General features: G+C 40.0%; 1 protein-coding gene across 3 annotated transcripts; it reads left to right on the top strand.

Moving 5' to 3' along the window:
* Nucleotides 1-5512: 5512 nt before the first annotated feature.
* On the top strand, nt 5513-18368 carry smad5 (SMAD family member 5). 3 transcript variants are annotated; one of them, XM_088604538.1, is made up of 8 exons: nt 5513-5670; nt 8978-9026; nt 10289-11151; nt 12568-12825; nt 14473-14583; nt 16427-16648; nt 16957-17213; nt 17616-18368. In XM_088604538.1, the coding sequence occupies exons 3-8, from the start codon at nt 10749-10751 to the stop codon at nt 17757-17759; spliced, it is 1395 nt and encodes a 464-aa protein (XP_088460664.1). In that variant the 5' UTR covers nt 5513-5670; nt 8978-9026; nt 10289-10748; the 3' UTR covers nt 17760-18368. The 3 variants fall into 3 exon arrangements, with proteins under 3 accessions (XP_088460664.1, XP_088460663.1, XP_088460665.1); XM_088604537.1 differs by lacking the exon at nt 8978-9026; XM_088604539.1 differs by lacking the exons at nt 5513-5670; nt 8978-9026 and adding an exon at nt 5827-5965.
* The last annotated feature ends 636 nt before the right edge of the window (nt 18369-19004 follow it).

Here is a 19004-nt window from a genome sequence, read left to right as displayed (position 1 = left end):
CATTTATTAACAAGCCATCCTTTCTCCCCTCTGCAATAAAACCCTCCATTACCTATTTATCAATTTATTTATGTATTACATACCGTTGTTGTGATTTCATGTACTTTGTGTGATTTTATGTGACTAATGTTTTGCCTGTGTGCTTTGTACTTTCATGGGAGAAACCAAAGACAAATTTCCACAGTAATGGACAATAAAATATAAACCTATCTTTTGCATTTTGAGACTTCCTGTCAAATTACATCTCAGCAGAAGGGTTTCTCTCAAGAGGTAATGTAGCCTCAGCACCTAAGCTGTAGCACTCAAAACACACAATCAACATGATATTGTCTTTTGACTACTTTGGCAAGAGAGAACACAACATGAATCACATTAGGTGCAAAAGGAGATGACACTGGTGACCAGCAGAGCCTGTGCTTCTCTTAAAAATAATGATACACTCCAGTCTCCCAGGACAGTGATGAGGGGCACTGTGATTGAGAAGGTGCCATCTTTTAAAACAAGGGTGTCAGACTGAATTCCTGGATGGCCTGGTGCCTTCATAGGTACAGTAACTGTCCGCATTTTCAAAAATTGCTTTTAAATTGACTGTTTTAAAATGACCCAATTATCTAAGGATAATAAGTATCATTGCAAGTTAAAAATTTAGCACCAATGAAAAAAAACAACGTTTTAATCATTTAAGCAACAACCCTCTGCAACAGTATCCAACCAATGAATAAGGATCATTGCAGTTCAAATTGGAAAACACACCTTCATGGTGGACATTCATCTGACCCCTTCACAGCCTTTCAGAAATTCAAAATCAATTTTGCAACAATGGTTAAAAAAAAAGAAATTGCTTGTCTGCTAAAGCATAAGCTGTTTATCTCAGTCGTGTGCATCCCAATTTACTGCAGGCTTTTTCTCTCTTTCTATGCAGTTCACATAACCAGGGTCAAAAGTCCATGATGAATTGTTAGAAAAAGGCTTGCAGACCGCATTAAACCATCATTAATCTGCAAACAATAGGCACTCAGTTCCAGGCTTCATACTCAAACATTGAACAATGGTGAGTTGACAGGAAAACTATGTGATAATGGGCTGCTGCAGGGATAATTATTTATGCATTCATCTACTGATAGCAATAGGGAGGGGAATTTTTAACAATTTTACTTTGGAATCACAGGGCTTTATATGCAACAACATTGAGAGAAAGAAAAGACAAGGAATTTTCGGATGTTTGGGAAGCTGAGGTGGAGTTACATGCTCTAAAATAACCTGTGTGGAGGACCGATGCTGTGCTTTGTTCAATCCAATCATTTTTCTAAAGAAAGCATCAAGCAGGCAGCTCCACTCATTGTTCTGCAAACTTAATCCGAGCAAACTAAAACCTGTCAGTCAGAGACAGTTTCTCACGCCTCATACAGTTAACAGTTATTTAGCACTTAATGGTCTCCATGTACTGTACAGTTTCAGACAATTACAAATTCCCATGTCTGGAAAAAAAACAATTGCTTTTTTTCTTTCGTATTGGTATTGAGGTGGCCACATGTCTGACAGATCTATTAATGTGAAAGACAAAGAACAGCATTTCAACCAACTGATCATGAATGTCATTTAAATTAGTAGAATATCTTATACACTATTTTTTCAATTTTCATCATTGCCTACTTCCTCAACAATAGTGACCTCCGAAACCTACTGCACCTACTGCAAACTTACAGGAAAACCACTTTTAGTATAGCCACAGCTAAGAACCCCTAAATAATCATGCTTTAATAAACACATTCCCAGCAACACACTTTATCCATTCTCTAATTTTCAAACGGACAAAATTTATAATGGGGGCATGTAACCATTATCCAGTTTATCATCTGGCATGGCATGCTCATTAAACATAGGACATGTTCTGAAAACAAACACTTCCTCTTTCGGACCCACGTGAAATAATTAATGAGCAAGCCATACCGCACTTGCACCAACAGACTACATAAGCCTCCTGCATTATATAAGTTAATTTATTTAAACATTAACATGGGATTTCAGGCATTTGCCGAAGTGTTAAATGATTTAAATTGCTGTGGGCGCATTTTTAATGAAAGATATATATGCCACAGGTGCTCATTTTATTTTGCTAGGCTAGGGCATTGAATCTACAACCACCTTGTCCTCTGGTTTATTTCAATATGATCCTATCCATTTTGCCCTGAAAAACCACCAGGGGGTGAGATTGAGCAGCTCACAGCCTGAACTTGGATTTATATTTAGAGGATGACCGAATGCCAGACTCACACCAACACTATGAAATTGCAATGTCTTTACCCTGGAAAATGAAGGCATACATATACTATATTCATTACATGAAACTGAAACGCATACATAAGTGAAATGTCAATTTACATGTGACACAAATGCATTTAAATGTACACTGATATTGTTTTCCTTATAGGCGTCTCCAAAGGACCTTTTCATTTTTATTATTAATACATGGCCCTAAAATTACTGGGCCTGCGCTTTTCCCCGTGGCACCACAATAGTAAGTAACATGTAAGTGTGAGGGATCAACTCACAGCACTCCTGGAGCTCTCTCTGTATCACTTTCCCTGACATAGTGCCCTCCTGATCTAATGGACAGATATCCTGTCAAGAGCATCCCACATATTGTGTATGGATTAATGGTGGTCATCTTGCATCCAGTTAAAAGCATTGGAAAGGAATCTGTAGGCACTGCTTTCTAAAAATGACACATAAAGACTCGTTCTTAAACTGTAACATCGTGTAAGCTATGAGATCTATGAGCACTAGTATTGAACAGAAGAACACTCGTATTGAACCTTTTGTTTTCAATATCTAGCGCATTACAAACTTGCACTGGTATTTAATAACCACTGACAGTGGTGACGCTTAAACAAATACGTGGTTTTACAATGGTGCATTATTCACTGTAATGTAGAAAATCCAAAACAAGACAGTGTGAAATGCAGATATTCTGTGCCCACGTAAAACAAAAAAATCAGTTTCTAAAAGCAGTTAGCTCATGTCAGTTTACATAATCAATCTGGCTTATGTAGCATCTAGCGTTCTGTAAACGGATACTATTTAGACCTTAAGATCGATTTATTTTAATTGAAATTATTTCTATTTAGCGAAAGTGTTTAGCTCGCCCATACGATCACCTCTCTGTATTTTCGTGGATTTTTAAATCCCAGACTTGGTGGAGCCAAAATGTGACGTCACCCAGCCTCAGCACGCCATTACCCTGAAAACAATAGAAATAAATTAGTGTAGGTTGTGTCCTTCCGCAGGTTTACTGGGCTCACTGTGAAAGAAGAGATTTAAAGTTTTGGGAAAAAGTGAAAATAACCATTGTTGACTCTCAGTTAATGAGTAAACATTTACTGATTCATCTAATGACACGTATTTCTTAGAATGAGGGTAAACGGCAAACGGATTCCTTTAATGTTAAATATTGGCGAGATAATTCTCCATTCCCAGATGCGTATTGACAAAATGTTTTGAAAGTATTGATTATAATTAAATGTTTTGGCGAGTGTTCTATCATTGATTTGTATTCCGTATGCTATTTTGAAAATAACGGCACATTTCAGAAATCTGAAAAATACATCGGAATGATGTAAAATGATATCAACTCAATTTGTATTTAAATTATTAAGCAGATCTAAGATTAAAACCGTAGTTATAATATTTAATATTGAAATTAAATGAATACTACAGAGTAGTGTTTCAGACACGCATGAACTCTCCTGGCACCTGAGGTACATCGGGGATCATTTTCAATAAGAGGAGGGGATTCATGTCGCAATCTCATGGAACATGTATGTTTATTTTTTACGCACTTCAGTCGGTATAATTGAATGGGTATGTTTTTTATCAACTCTATTATCCTCATAGACATATATCTGCAGTATTTTATTATAGCTTAAAATGGTCATGAGCATCTTGAAATGAAAAACCCTCTTGTTATCTACATTTTGTATATAATGTAAAGTGGAATATTGGAGCTGTAACGCAGGCCTATACTGTGAATCTGTCTAGACACTGGGTCCCTGGGGTGTAACTAACAACAGCAAAGAGCTTGGATCTCCTCTGTAAAGTGTAAACACATAGTAGCTTTACTTGTAGCCAGAAGGGAAAAAGACTCCATTTCATTTCGCTTTTTCACATAATGATATCACACAGGAAGAAAAAAACGTACCAGCAATGGCAATAACCAATGGCACAGACAGGACAGAACACATGTTTGTTGTGTAAATACTGCTGCAAGGCCAAACTGGAAATCTGATTATATCCCATCTCCGTCTTATGCTAAAACGCAAGATTTATTACCAAAGTAATATGTCTGGCCTTACAGCAAACAACCCAAACAGTTATGCATATGTATGACAAAACAGATACTTTGTAAAAAAAGGGTCCCTAAAATGCTAGAAAGTGCACGTTGATCCCTAGGCTCTCTCAGATAAGTTTCCAGAGTGTTGATCTGTAACGAGAACTCTTATGGAGACATTAAAGTAATCCTCCATATCTTGCATTATTTAGTATTTTTTAAATGGTATTAAGTAAACATCTGACTGATATGTATCGATTTGGATGTTATTATTAAAAAAATGTGACATGTTAGATGTGTTAGAATTACACATTTGAATGAAATTTGTCATTTGTATTTTATTGTATTTGAATGAAGAAAAAAAAGTGAAACATGGGCTCCAGTCAAATTTGGGGAAACACAGAAGAAAGGTGTGTTGAAACATTACCTGACAACTCAACTCTATTAAGTCCTGCTCCATGGTTTGACTCAAAAAGCACTTTGTACCTGGAAATGGAATTTGTTGCAGTAAAAGGAAACACAGAACTAACAACTGTCCAGAACTTCATACAGTTTTATCCTACAACCTCAGAAATTTCAACGCAGGGAAAAGGAAAAGACCTCATCACCTTGTCCTATACACACACACAAAAAATCAGAACCAGGTTTTAGGTTTATAACTACAAAAGTTGTTGATTTTTTTTTTTTGCTTTTCAAGAGCTACCAGGACACACGGACACCTGTCACTGCAATAATAGCACTGGAAATACCAACAGTACCATCTTCTCCAGTTCATACCCAGAAGAGAAGAAAATGTGTGAGTTACAGTAAGAAATGTGTTAGCTTCACTATAAAAGAAAAGTGGAATAACACAGACACACAGAACTAAATTAATATATGAAATATACCTCCATGCTTGTTTGTGTGCAAGCAATTGAAATGAAATACCTGCTAAATAAAAGCTGCGGGCCTTATATCTACATTTCCTTTATAAACTTGCACTCTACACAAAAGAACACCTTCTTATCTGCCGTACTCCATATCGCAATACGGAGAGAGCTGTGCACAAGCGCTTGGAGACACCTATTAATAAATAAAAGGGCTTCTCTAATTTCTCAGCAGCCTAGTCCCCAGTCGATAACCTTGGCCGGGCAGCGCGCAGTGCAACAATCCGGAGTTTGCGGCTGGCGGAGGGATATGGATTGCGGCGCTCCGCCTCCAGCCTTCCTGACGCCAGGACTTCAGAAACGGGAGAGAGAGGGGGAGAGAGGCACCGAGGAAAAGGGAAAAAAAAACTTTATGTCGGAGAGAGAAAAAAAAAAACAGAAGGAAAACGATTAGGGGAACTCGCCACTTCCTTAAAGGTATGTGATCTTATCAAACGCTATTCCATTTATTAAGTAAAGAGCGTTTTACTGATTTAAAAAGGACTTCCTGTGGGTAAATATGATTTTTTTCCATGGGGGTGGGGTGTTGAAGTGATTGAAAAAGTTTTTTTTTTCTAATTTTGCGAGGGGGGCATTGAGGAATGAGCGAGTCTGCAGACATGGCGTCAGAAACAGGTTTTTTTTTCTCTCCCGAGGAGCCGAACTTGAATCGCGCTGGAAAGAAAAGAAAAACTTCGTTCGTTTCAGTTACAGTGTTACTTTGTGTAAATCTGTAAGTCCGCTTGAAGCCCGTCAACGCCAGACAGAAAGGGGGTTAGGCCAGCTTTGTTCACGCTAGGAATGCGTTTTCTCCAGCCGTGTCGTTTTTATCAATTCGTTTTTAGAAACTGGTTTATCCGCTTTTTTTGCGGCAAATTTCCTTTTTCGTGCGTTACGCGCCACCCTGCGAAGTGGTGTCACATCTTTGCTTTCTTTCAACTTGCTACATCTCGAATAAGTTGAGAGGGTCGTTGTATTGGGACGATAGACGCTCCCGTTGAAGTTCATGTTTTAGGCTTATTGGCGGTGTCGAGGAGTGCAGTCGAATGGATACTGCTTGTCCCCCGTTTCCCCTTTTTTAACTAAAAAGGGAATTTAAGCTTCGGATTTGTCTTTACGGAACACTTCTAGCAAGTCGAGTCGTCCTACTCGACGTGCATTTCCCACAGGAGTCGAGATTATTGTGTTGGACGCTTAATTGTCGTAGACTAACACTAAAAATAGTCACTGCTTACAAAAACAATTGTTTTGGAAGACTCTCATAATACCGAATAAACTTGGTTCTGGTTAATAACTTGATCTGCACGGTCTACAGAAGGATGCTCCGCTTTTCTTATTGACACTTCCTGTCTGCATTTTGTACTTTCAAGTCCGCACGTTTGGGTCTCACTGAAACAAGCACGAATTAATTCATAAATCCTTTCCAGTTTCTGTTCCTTGGCACTGAGCTACAGTGTCGGTGCTATTGTTTTGAAATCGACAGTATTGTAGATAAACAGATTTTCCTGGCCACCAATATATAGTGGTGGTGGTTGGTTATAGTAATTGAATAACCAACAAACGAACTAGGCAGGCATAGTTTGTAATTCCTGTTCTATAGCAATCACTGTATCTTGAATCCGTTAAAATCATTGCCATTCCAAAAAATCAGTTTTACCAAGAGTGTCAGTCAAAGGATACATGATCTCCCACACACTACCCAAGAGCTACTTAAGTCGAATCAATGAAAGCCGTAGTAAGCTTTCTCACATGTGAGCAGTCGTCTTATGGCCATTTTCTGATTTTTGCAGTAATTGATGAGTTTCCAACATCTGTATCCCCTGGATGGAGATGAAGAATGAAACGAGGAAGCATATTAAGAATTGAGAAAGTATATATATATGATCCGTACACTGAGTGGGGATTTGTGGAAATAACCAGAATCCATCAAGGTTTAGATATCTTAGATTTAAAGTAAAAAGGGGTAACATTTTGGGTTTAGCAAGCTTGAAACAAATGAACATAACGTCACGAACAATCTACATCCATCCATATGTTTTTTTCTGTAGAGGCCTACTTGCATTGTGCAGGCATCTCAAATTGCATGTAACTGCTTTGCTGTAAACATTTCAGATTAGCTCCCAACATTTACTGCAAGATGTTCATCACTGCTGCACCTTGCACAGCTACAGTTGCTCTTAGATTTATTTACACGAAGCAACACTAAATTCAGTCTTCAGATAACTGCCTTCTTGTTTCTAAAGGACTTCAATAAGGTGCTCCTATTGTTCTCCAGAGACTGCTGCACAGAAGTCCCATTCAGCTTTTATATTTGCCTCCTTTCACTCCAACTGCATACTGTCTGAATTAGTAAATAATATACACTGTAGTGCAGTGCAAATGGAGTGATCTAAGACCCCTGAGACTGCACTGTCGTGTTTCAGTCTCGCTGAAGCATGGTCTAAAATGAGCACTCTGGGGTCCACAGGCTGAAGCACAGGGAATTTGTAGTTGGCTCTGAAAGTGCATTCTAGCCTGCTGTTTCAGAAACTGTCCCCCTTTGTTTCAGTGATCCCTGCAGCAGCATGGACACATTTTGTAATCTAACCTGGACACCGTGAATTAAAATCCAATGTTTATGTCAGAGCTTTAAGACCAAGGAAACCCAGGTCTTCTGAATGTCCAAAAGTTAGTTTAATGCTGATGTAAGGCTGATATTTCAAATGTAATCGGCAGCATTTGCACTGCAAATAGGGTCTATTAAACACAAAAAAAAGACACTAGCTGCCCTTTATAAATTTTAACCTTCAGTAAGACTTAAATTGTTTCAGTAGCACAGAACTGCCTTGGTAACAATAATGTGTATTTTACAGATCACTGATAAAATGCTTAACCATTAGAGCCTGTATGCAAAGGAAAGCATTTTGTCAGAGTGAGCACTCAGAAATCAATACAGAATACAGCTGGAGTGTCCTTGCCTGACTTTGCAGAATGCAAAAGGCGAGCTTGCAGTTCTTCAGTGGTGGTGAGCTGAGAAGGATTGACTGCAGCCATCTGTGGCGGGAAATGGAAGGAAGTCCTAAGAGTGAAATACTTTGCGTTATCGCTGTCAGGCTGTAGGAGCTGTGTCCCCAGTTTCCTGTAGTTAAGATTATCATTTCGCTGTCGTTGCATGGAAAGCATTGAGGCCTCCCAAAACTCATAAGTATAGCGGATTGCCCTGTCAACCACTTGCAGCTGGAGATAAGACGGGCCCTATCTTCTAGAAGTCTTCCTGATGCATGAAGTCTCCAGGTCAGCACTGGACACCTTTTTAAACTTAAAATAAATGTATTGAGTCTTTACCTCTTCAAATCAGCATTGCTGAGAATACATTGCATTTTCTTGCTGCATGACATTCTCATCAATCATTTTCTTTACTCATGATTTAGTAGATTGATTGTGGGCGATGTTTAATTACAAGAGAAAAACAACATTCAGATTGCGGCAGTATAAACAGTTCTCGCCAGTTTAAAGTCTTCAGTTAAGTAATGTAGCAGCTTACTTTTAAAGATGTACAGAATCTTCCTTGTCTTACATTTTTGCACAACCCATGTCTGAGAAACGAGACTCAGCCTGGTTGTTGAAACTGATTCCCTGGCTTCTTTCAAAAACAGCTGGGTGAGAATTTTTCATTCATATAGCTGGTAGTAACTAAACGAGCAAGATAGGACTAAAGGACCCCCCAGCTCTTCTTACTTTTATGTTCTTATATTTGCGTCTTCAGAAACCCATTTAAGCGATGATGGAAAGTGTTTTCTGCAAACCACGCTGAAGTAAGGATGAACCCAACTCAAATAAGATGATTTCCAATAAAAGCTGCACAAACATGCTTTATTCAAAGTTTATTCAAAATGTGTTCCTGTTGATATGCTAATAAAAAAACCTTGGAAGTACTAGATCAAGACTTGTTTTTTCAAAACAATGTTGGACAGTACATTCTGTGACTTTTGTTGCACAGTGAGTATGGTAGTACAAGACCTACTAGCCTAGGATGAGAAATGAAACAGTTCTTTGTAGTAAATCTTAACAGAGATTACTGTTACAGTAAAATCAACAGCCTTGAAACAATGATAGTTACCCTGTGATGGAATCATCAAGTCTATACTGCATCTAGTATACTTGATCTCATGCATCATAGGGGGTGTTATGCAAGATGTTAATTTTCGGCAGTGATAGTTAATTTTGTGAAGTACCTCTGGTAGGGTACAAGGGTTTCTGCCTGAAAAAGCATTTCTTCTCTTAATTATCTTAAGAAATAGAAATTTCCCCTGGTTGCTGCTGCCTAATCAAGTTTAATTTGTAGACCGCCTGTCCTGTTTGATCATAAAGGACATCTTATTTTGTCTGTTGTGAATTTATAGAGTTTTAAGGATTGAAACACCTGATTTTTTTTTTTAGTACAACTGGAGTTGTACTCTCTGAGACTCCTAACTGAGAAACGGGAACGCTTACCACCTGCCTTCCTTCTCTCCTCTCTTCTGAAGACCTTGCATGCATCAAGAGGGTGCAGCCCAGTGCTTTGCATTCCAAAAATGTATGAAGAAGGAAAGACAGTGATGTTTGGCAGCTGTGGAGAGGGAAGAAGGGTGGGGGTTGGAGGAAATGTATTTTAGTAGCCGACATCCTCTTTAAGTTGTGCTTAGGACTCTTCAACAGCTGCATTTTGCATGTTGGCTCCACAACTGGGCTGGGTGTGTGTGGTGAGTGGGAATTCTCTGTTCATGAGACACGCTTAATTAAAAGACAGGTACATGCATAGAAAACGGGCCTTGAAATGGAATATTCTGGAAAAATCTGAGCAAAGGGTTTATTTAATTGCATCACAATGTAGTACACTGTTGAATGTAGGACAAGGCAGGTATGTACTAGCTTTAAAAAAAATGCAGTGGAGGCAGCTTTCAAATAGAAGTTATTGTAACTTTGTGGTGCGCGTTCTTTATGGAGGTCAACCATCTTTGTAGTTTTTTTATAAAGTCAATCTGCTCTCTTGCTGTTTTGGTTCTTTGGACATACAAGAGTCTGGTTTTTCTTGCAGGTGAAGCTGGTGGTGACATGTAATGCCCCCTTTGGTTGGTTGAAGAATTTTGTGTGGTCCCCTCTCCTCCTCTCCTTTTGAATGGTGCCAGCAACGAAAGACCCTAGACCTTCCTGGCTTGTAGCTCCTGACTCTTTACCGCTGGATTGTGCAGTAAGTTCGCTGTACACACCAGGGTCATTGCTGCTAAATTGGACAAAAGCCTGCGGCTGCAGCTGAAGACGGAGTCTAAATCTTATTTGTTTCATCTCCCGTGTTTTACCCCTTTATTTTGACTGGGGAAAGCGATACGAGCTTCAGAGTGAGCACCGGCAAGCGTTCCCTTAGTTCTCACCTGAAAACGTAGGTGCACCCCCACACATCTGCGCCGCGAGAGTGTTGTGCAGGCGAGAAGCTGGAGTAACCTGCGCCGCATAGCTCCTCTTCCTTCTTGACGGGGAACGCGCTGTGGTGAGCCGCCATGACGTCCATGTCCAGCCTGTTCTCCTTCACCAGCCCGGCCGTGAAGCGGCTCCTGGGCTGGAAGCAGGGCGACGAGGAGGAGAAGTGGGCAGAGAAGGCCGTCGACGCCCTGGTGAAGAAGCTGAAGAAGAAGAAGGGCGCGATGGAGGACCTGGAGAAGGCGCTGAGCAGCCCGGGGCAGCCCTCCAAGTGCGTCACCATCCCTCGCTCGCTGGACGGGCGCCTGCAGGTGTCCCATCGGAAGGGCCTCCCTCACGTCATCTACTGCCGGGTGTGGCGCTGGCCGGACCTCCAGAGCCATCACGAGCTCAAGCCCTTAGAGGTGTGCGAGTATCCCTTTGGCTCCAAGCAGAAGGAGGTCTGCATCAACCCCTACCACTACAAACGAGTAGAGAGCCCAGGTATGTTTGAAGCTGAAGATGGGAGTTCTTTTTGTTTTGCTTTGTATTCCCTCTCCCCCGAATTCAGTTCAGTTCGGGATTTAATTCCCATACCACTTCAGTTCAGTTGCTGGATGTTGTTTGACATGTCGCATACTCCAAGGCTGGAGAATCCTGCGTGTCGCATTCTAGAAAGTATTAGTGATGAAAGCCTGTCCCAGTGGGTATCCCTGCTTTCATTTAAGTTAAATCTTGTGATCTAATTAGTCAGGTTGCTTTTCATTTGCCAGACTTTTTATCCTAAGATAAATGCCAGAAAGTTTGCTTAGGCTCCCATTTGCCTTTATCTCCAGCCCTGGAATTCACTAACAAATGCATCAGCCCTTGTTGTGCTGTTTATAAAGTCTTAAGCCTTGCACTTTGTTCTTAAAATGCTGTTAATCATTTTTTTTGTTGTATATCCAATACCTATACAAGGCAACAATTTAACAGTCTTAAAATATTCTTAAATTTATAGCAATCCAAGACTCATTACAGTTGCTTTCATAAGCCAAATGGCTGACGTTATTGGTGCTCGCAAGACAATTTTCTTTCTCTTGTTTTTCTTAATGTAGGTATAACTCCAGCATAATCTTCATATTTTAATGCCTCTGAAAAATAAGCACACAAGAAGGCTATTTATAATTCATGAAGAAAGACACGATTTTGATACTGCACTAATATGAACCACACCAGCTAACATTGTGACTTAAATGCAGATGGTAACTGAAGCTTCCCGTAATTAACTTCTGCTATATTAGATTATATTAGTCATTTATGATGTGCTTAAATAGAACATTTTCAAATTCAATTTGAGCATTGATTTCATCATTTTCTTCTGATGCTTTTAGGCTTTTCTAAAGCAGGCGATAGTTTTTCCCTTCATAATGGTAGCTTCTGTGTCATATCCACAACATATTTGTAATGACTCACATTTTGAAGGTTTTTTTTTAGCTCTTATGAAGACCTTCTTAGAAATCTGCACACAAAGTTAATCTTTGAGATTCTCAGTAATATTATTGTCTAGGTTCCAGAAGTTGTAACTTTTTCTATAAATCAAGGATGTTTTAAGGTTTCCATATTTCTGAGTGATTAATCGGTGTGGTGTCTTATAAATTTATAGCCACACATCAAAATCTATGTATCAGTTCGATCTATAACTAATTGTAAAATAATGATGGAAGTTCAGTTTCTCCTTACAGAGTGCACAGTGCAAAAAGAATATCATTGCATCAGCCAGTTTTCCTCTGTAGCAACATTCTGTTAACCATGAAGCCTTTCCTATGCTGCGTTATGCTCCAGTGTTAAAACGGCAGGAGATTTGAGGAAACTTTACGAGGCTTTTTCTGAAAATGTGAAGTTGAACTTGAATCTTTTGCCCTTTTTTTTTCTGTTTAGTTCTTCCTCCAGTGCTGGTGCCCAGGCACAGCGAGTTTAACCCCCAGCACAGCCTGCTGGTTCAGTTCCGCAATCTGAGCCACAACGAGCCGCACATGCCTCTCAACGCCACCTTCCCGGAGTCCTTCCAGCAGCACAGCGGGGGCAACTCCTTTCCCATCTCCCCCAACTCGCCCTACCCCCCCTCGCCGGCCAGCAGTGGCACCTATCCCAACTCTCCTGCCAGCTCCGGGCCTTCCAGCCCCTTCCAGCTTCCAGGTACCAGCTGCACAGGGTTCACAGGTTTTAAAATAGAACAAAACGGCGTACAGCTGTTGCAAACATTACATTTAAGAGTTCGTTATGGTTAATACTTGTCTTTCCTATGAAATCGATATAAATCTGCGCAGATTTGTTGAAGGTGTTTGTGTCTTCCCTCAAATCTGAATGCTTTTTTGCTGCTTTAGCAAACTGTAGTAACTGAACAACTGTTGCAGTGACACGTTAACCACAAGAAGGGGTTTGACGTCTAGGATATAGAAGCCTTGGCAGAATACAGTGCAGACAGCAATTTTCTGACCTCATTTTGATGTAATTTGAGGTAATATAAACAGTCTTAAAAAGGGATTCGGAAAGCTTTGTGTTGGGAATGTTTAGTATTACAGTTTGCAGTGTCATAGGTAGAGGCATGTACTCGGGAGCAACCGAGCTTTGCAAATGCAACAAATATTTATTTAGTCACAGTGACAGGGCATTGAAAGTAAGGTCAGTAGAAGTTCACAATCGATTTGCAGAGTAAGCTACACTGTAAAGCCTCTGTACTGCTCTGCCTTGAGTGCCCGGTGCTGACAATTTCTAGTAATTCTGGAACTATATTTCACAGTTTTGCTGACGCAGAAAAAATAAATCTACAGGCTGTTTAATTGGCTAGGAACAAACCAAGGTTAAGTACAGTATTCAAAATCAACTGGGTTATGCCTTGTGTGCAGCAGGGCAAATTAATCCGCTGAGTCGTCCCAGAAATTCTATCGTGGGTTGTGGACTTGGTCAAACTTTCACTTGACTGTCTTCACCACTTAATCTCTCTGGATGATTCAGCACTTGCAGTACCTGTTTAGGTTGTATTGAGTAAACGTAGCCTGTGTTTGATGAACAGTCTTTAAACATGAATGTACTTGTTCATATACATTATTTTATTGCAAGAAGGGCTAAACATGCTTTCAGTCTGAAGCTGCTGTATATTTCTGGAAATATTTTTTTGGAAAGCAGTGCAGAGGATTTATAGAGATTGATTTGTTGGCATGACCTTAGCACTTAACCCAATTCTGTGTCACACACAGTAATCAAAATGTGTTCATCTTAGCTGGTAAATTATGTTCTGCTATAATTGATTTGAATTTACTATTCCTAGCCTGAAGGTTATTGCAGTTAACTGCTTGTAAAACTACTTGTGAGTGTGAATCATCTGAGGATGATCTTCATTCATTTAGCATTTTCATTGAGTTGTTGTCACCACCTTGTGGACACGTCTTGTACTGCACCTGCATTTGTTTTCTTCAGACTACTATGATGATTTATCTGTGCAGTTTATTTGCTCACCTTAAAACCCACTCTCATAATAACCCTGTTACAAACCTTTTTCCTTTATTCATTTTTCTAGTCTAGTATAAGCATACCAGTCAAGTGAAACATTTAATCCCATCTGAGATCTGAACCATGTTTTTCTGGGGCACTGCAATGTGCTGCTTCTTATTAATCCACTACATTTATAAAGCCTGTTTGTCCTCTGAGGCCACGGTGCTGTTTCTTGTAGAGCTCTCTGCTCTGCTGGCAGCTTTCCCTGCACTGAACTATGGTCACTAGGAGACAGTTGTGTGAAACAGCTGCAACTGGTCTTTACGCCTTTCTTTGTGGTCTGTCTTGCAGCTGACACCCCACCCCCTGCCTACATGCCTCCAGAGGAGCAGATGGGACAAGACAGCTCTCAGTCAATGGACACTGGGAACAGCATGATCCCTCAGAACATGCCCAGGGGAGGTGAGGGCTTTCTCACCTGTGCACTGCAGCCCTTAGATAGATTAGTGTCTGTGAGAAAGATGGAGCTCTGGCTTTCTGTGCAGAAAGAAGTGTGTCAAGATTAATGGATATGAGCTTCCCACGTATGAAAATTGTCATATCGTAAGACAGCAGAGTGGAGTACTGGTTAGGGCTCATGACTGGACCATGAGATCAAATCCCAAAGGGACATTTCGGTTGTCTTTCTTCCCCCCCTTGTTGCTCCAGTAAATATCCGGCTTTATAAATGAGCGCTTTACAAGCCTTCCTTGTGTATAAGAATGTGTTCTCAATTAATTTATCTAGGAAACAAGTCAGAGGTTAAAATACTACAAAATACTATTAAAATGAAGGCTGATTGTAGTTCAGTCTATCTGACGTGTCAGATGTTGATTATAGGAAATGATGCACTCCAGTGCTTTCCCCCTTTAAGCTGACATTTGTGAACTCTGAATTAGGTATGCAAATAAACTTGTGTGTCAAGTGGGAAATACATTTAATGATATTGTATATATTTGAGGTTGTGCTGAAAGGTAGAAGTCCATGCAAGTATCGGACTATTAAAAGATACATAAAACAATTAGAACTTTAATTAGGAAAATGTTCAAGTGATGTAAACTTGTGACATTCACCGTATGTTAAAAACCATTTTGTCTGTCTAGAATCATTACTGCCAAGTGTAGTGTAGGAGGATGTTGTATTTTGTAGCTGCAATTTGTTCTTTAGTCAAAGAACAGGAGTATTCTGTCTTGCCTTCTAACATTAATAACAAATACTCTAACCCTGATCAAGGCTCTGCTGCTGCAGTGCATCCTACTTAAGGGGAGCTGGAAAGAAAAAGTAAAGCGATATCTGTGTAGGGTGGGTAGTTTGATGTGGACATTGTGCTCTGCTTCCTAGGAAAAGTTGGGATAGTGCGTCATCACTCTTTGATTAAGTTCTTGATTGTCTTTTCCACATTACTTGAAATAGACCAAATTGGCTCGTTTTCTATATTAAGGAATGAGATGTGACAGATTGTTCATTCTGGTGATGGAAGTGTGGCTTTGACTCTAGCAGTATTAAGTAAGCTTCTTAAGCCGGCACGACACTGTACAACTTTTCCTAGATTTTCAGTCGTAGCCTTCGTTTACATAATCGTAACAAAATCACAGCAAGTTGGAGAGAGTCACAGTGCGCCCGTTACTATCAGTTGTGTAGTGTGACACCCCCGGTGACTCAGTTATACCCCTCTTAATAGCCCCTACGACACCCCACCACTCGCTATGATAATATTAAACAGGTTTGATTTTCTCATAGCCAGTCGCAAGTCATAGGGGTGGGCTCTTGAGTCTGCGACAATCACAGCCAATGAGCGCTCCACCGGAAGCTGCAAGGAAAGAAGGAAAGTGAGTGTTTTGGACTGTGAAAATGGAGGAGAGGCTCGTTGAACTTTGATACAAGATTTGGAACCGTGATGAAAAGTTGTGAGGGAAGTTTGTGATTAGTCACCCCCTGTGCGTCTTAGTCGTATAATTTGACACCCTCTAGGACAGAAAAGGCAGCAAGATTCAGCAACTGCAGTAGTTAAATTTGATATGCTCTCCAACTAGAAGTCGAGTCCTCTAGTGTGACACCGACCTTAATTGTGGCTAAGTAATCATCTCTACCTCCTACAAGGGTGAATAAATCAATACGTGGTCATAATAAGCAGAAATTTATTTCTTTGTAGCTTTCAAAGAAAAATCTCTTGCCTTAGAAACGGTTGTAATCAGATTATTGTTCTTCTCTGTTCAAAAGTGTAGAGTGTTAATGATTTGCCTTTTTCTGCCACCTTCACCATTAGATGTGCAGCCTGTGGAGTATGAGGAGCCCCGGCACTGGTGCTCGATCGTGTACTACGAGCTGAACAACCGTGTGGGAGAGGCCTACCATGCCTCATCCACCAGCGTGCTGGTTGATGGCTTTACAGACCCGTCCAACAACAAGAATCGTTTCTGTCTGGGGCTGCTCTCCAATGTCAACCGGAACTCCACCATAGAGAACACCCGCCGCCACATTGGCAAAGGTGCATGTTCCTTGCTTGCCACTGACTCTCCAACCTGAGGTGCTGCCTTAAGGCAAGATGCACTCCAGAGCTGTGCACTGAAGGGATAATTCCTACCCTTTGATGATGATAAGTTTAAGTTCCATGGAAGTGCTCATTATTTTCAATCTAAATTGATCAAAACTGAAAATTGCAATGATATGCTAGTATTTAATGGAGTTCATATTTTGACAGTGTGTAAGAAGAGCTAGTGGGCCTTTTCCTGCTTTTTGAAGTCTTTGCTTATAAGGTTTCAGGTTTCAAGGTGGTAACACTGCTGTCATTCTTAGGAGTCCACCTCTACTACGTCGGGGGTGAGGTGTACGCGGAGTGCCTGAGCGACACCAGTATCTTCGTCCAGAGCCGAAACTGTAACTATCACCACGGCTTCCACCCCACCACTGTCTGCAAGATCCCCAGTGGTTGCAGCCTCAAGATATTCAACAACCAGGAGTTCGCCCAGCTGCTGGCTCAGTCTGTCAACCATGGGTTTGAAGCAGTCTATGAGCTCACCAAAATGTGCACTATCCGCATGAGCTTTGTCAAGGTATTCAAGCCTCTTCATTGGAACGGGCCAGTGGGGAGGGGAATTTCTAATCTGATAGAGGATGGTGTGATATCATGTGGACCTAGGCAAATTCCTGCATGCTGTTCGTCCACATTAATGCTAAGAAAGTAACAGATCGGCAAAAAAACCTCTTCAGGCTGCGATCAGCAATACCGTATGATAATTGAAAGTATTGTTTATCTTAGAAATCATGGTTTATGAATATGCCTTCGAGCATTATTTAAGTAGTAGATGTGCTTATAAAATACAGTGAAGTTCAGAATAATAGAAGGAAAGAAATGTTTTGTATACTTTTAATATAGTGTAGTACTGGCTTCTCAATTGAGCTCTTTTTTTATGACAGATTGAAATAAACATGCATTTTATAACTTTGTTCTTCAGGGGTGGGGAGCAGAATATCACCGACAAGATGTTACCAGCACCCCTTGCTGGATAGAAGTTCACCTGCATGGTCCCCTCCAGTGGCTGGATAAAGTATTGACACAGATGGGCTCTCCTCTTAACCCTATCTCCTCTGTATCCTAATGATGGGTGGAGGAGGTAGGGAAGTGTATTTTTAATTTTTTATTTTTTTTTTAATTTTACATTGTTTGAATAAAACTCAGCCTTTAAGGCTGAACTGTTTACACTACCTGCAAAAGGGACTTCTTCCTTCAGCACCCAGAAAGATGTGTAGAGTGACTCATTGGCTACAAGCAATCCCGCAGTGGTGAACACTAGTAGTGGCTCAGACCGGATGAGCAGCTGCAAACCTGTCATCATCTTCCGTATGTTCTCAGCGTAGGAGTCTGCTGGAGACATCTGGCCTTGAGCAACTTTTCTTTGCGTAAAATTGCTTTAAAAATGCTTGTAAAAGCAAACTCAGTCTATTTCAATAGATGGTTTGGTAGAATCTAAATGAACTGAATAGTAGTTTCTTCCTCTTCTTAAGCCATTATACCATTTTCTTACTTTATTTTATAAGGACCTTCTCTTTGCTAATATGTCTATGCCCATCTATTTAAAGATCTTGGCATAGTTGTAGTAGTACTCCTATTACACCCAGAATCCATTACAAATACTTTTTTCCTGTTACTTTGAGGCAAAACACTAAGATAATGGCTTCTTTTAAATAAAGGCAGTCTTAAAACTTTATCATGGATGTCTGTTTTTAAGTAATTTGTATTTTCTGTTGTCTTCCATAGTGTGAATTAATTGGTTCCAACATGAGACAACTGAAGATGAGTGATGTATTTTTGTTCTAGATCATTTCATTTAATAGTTCAGTTTGATTGTGAAAGTCATGAAGACTCATTGTGTAGCTACTAATTCTCGCCGATTATTCTCATAAGAGGTGTTTAGTAAAGAAGCAAATGCCATTCTCAAGACTGTTAATTGTGCCGTTTCATGCAGATGTTACAGTGATCTTTATACTTTAGAAATCAGGTGTGTTAGTCTGTTTTTAGGATCTTTCTGTTGCACTACTAGGTTTGAAAATCACAAACTCTAATATGCAAAAATGTGTTATATACTAAAACATCTAATCTATGGAACTCGTTATTGCAGGCAGCACAATTTAAATGTAGATTTCACTGAAGTGTAGATGGCAGATAGTCTAGTATTCTTACTAAATTCTTTCTTAATATTTAGGGTCACGAGATTAAATAAAAAAAATCTTATTGAGCAGAAGTAGATAAATGAAAAATATAGCTTCTGAACATGACATTTGTCAAAAATGTTAGCTTTATCTCTGTCCTTCAAAAGTGTCATTTTAAAGAACTCTCAGATTAA

Source organism: Lepisosteus platostomus, chromosome 13 (assembly GCF_059453375.1).
Source record: "Lepisosteus platostomus isolate fLepPlt1 chromosome 13, fLepPlt1.hap1, whole genome shotgun sequence".
In the NCBI taxonomy this organism is placed as follows: domain Eukaryota; kingdom Metazoa; phylum Chordata; class Actinopteri; order Semionotiformes; family Lepisosteidae; genus Lepisosteus; species Lepisosteus platostomus.
This window is presented reverse-complemented; position numbering and strand designations above follow the sequence as displayed.

What these genes read in the sequence shown, in the direction of transcription:
- smad5 (XM_088604537.1), top strand. Translation starts at nt 10,749, where the DNA reads ATGACGTCCATGTCCAGCCTGTTCTCCTTCACCAGCCCGGCCGTGAAG. An exon ending in CAGCCCCTTCCAGCTTCCAG is followed by an intron (nt 12,826 to 14,472) that starts GTACCAGCTGCA and finishes TCTGTCTTGCAG; the next exon opens with CTGACACCCCACCCCCTGCC. An exon ending in TCCGCATGAGCTTTGTCAAG is followed by an intron (nt 17,214 to 17,615) that starts GTATTCAAGCCT and finishes TTTGTTCTTCAG; the next exon opens with GGGTGGGGAGCAGAATATCA.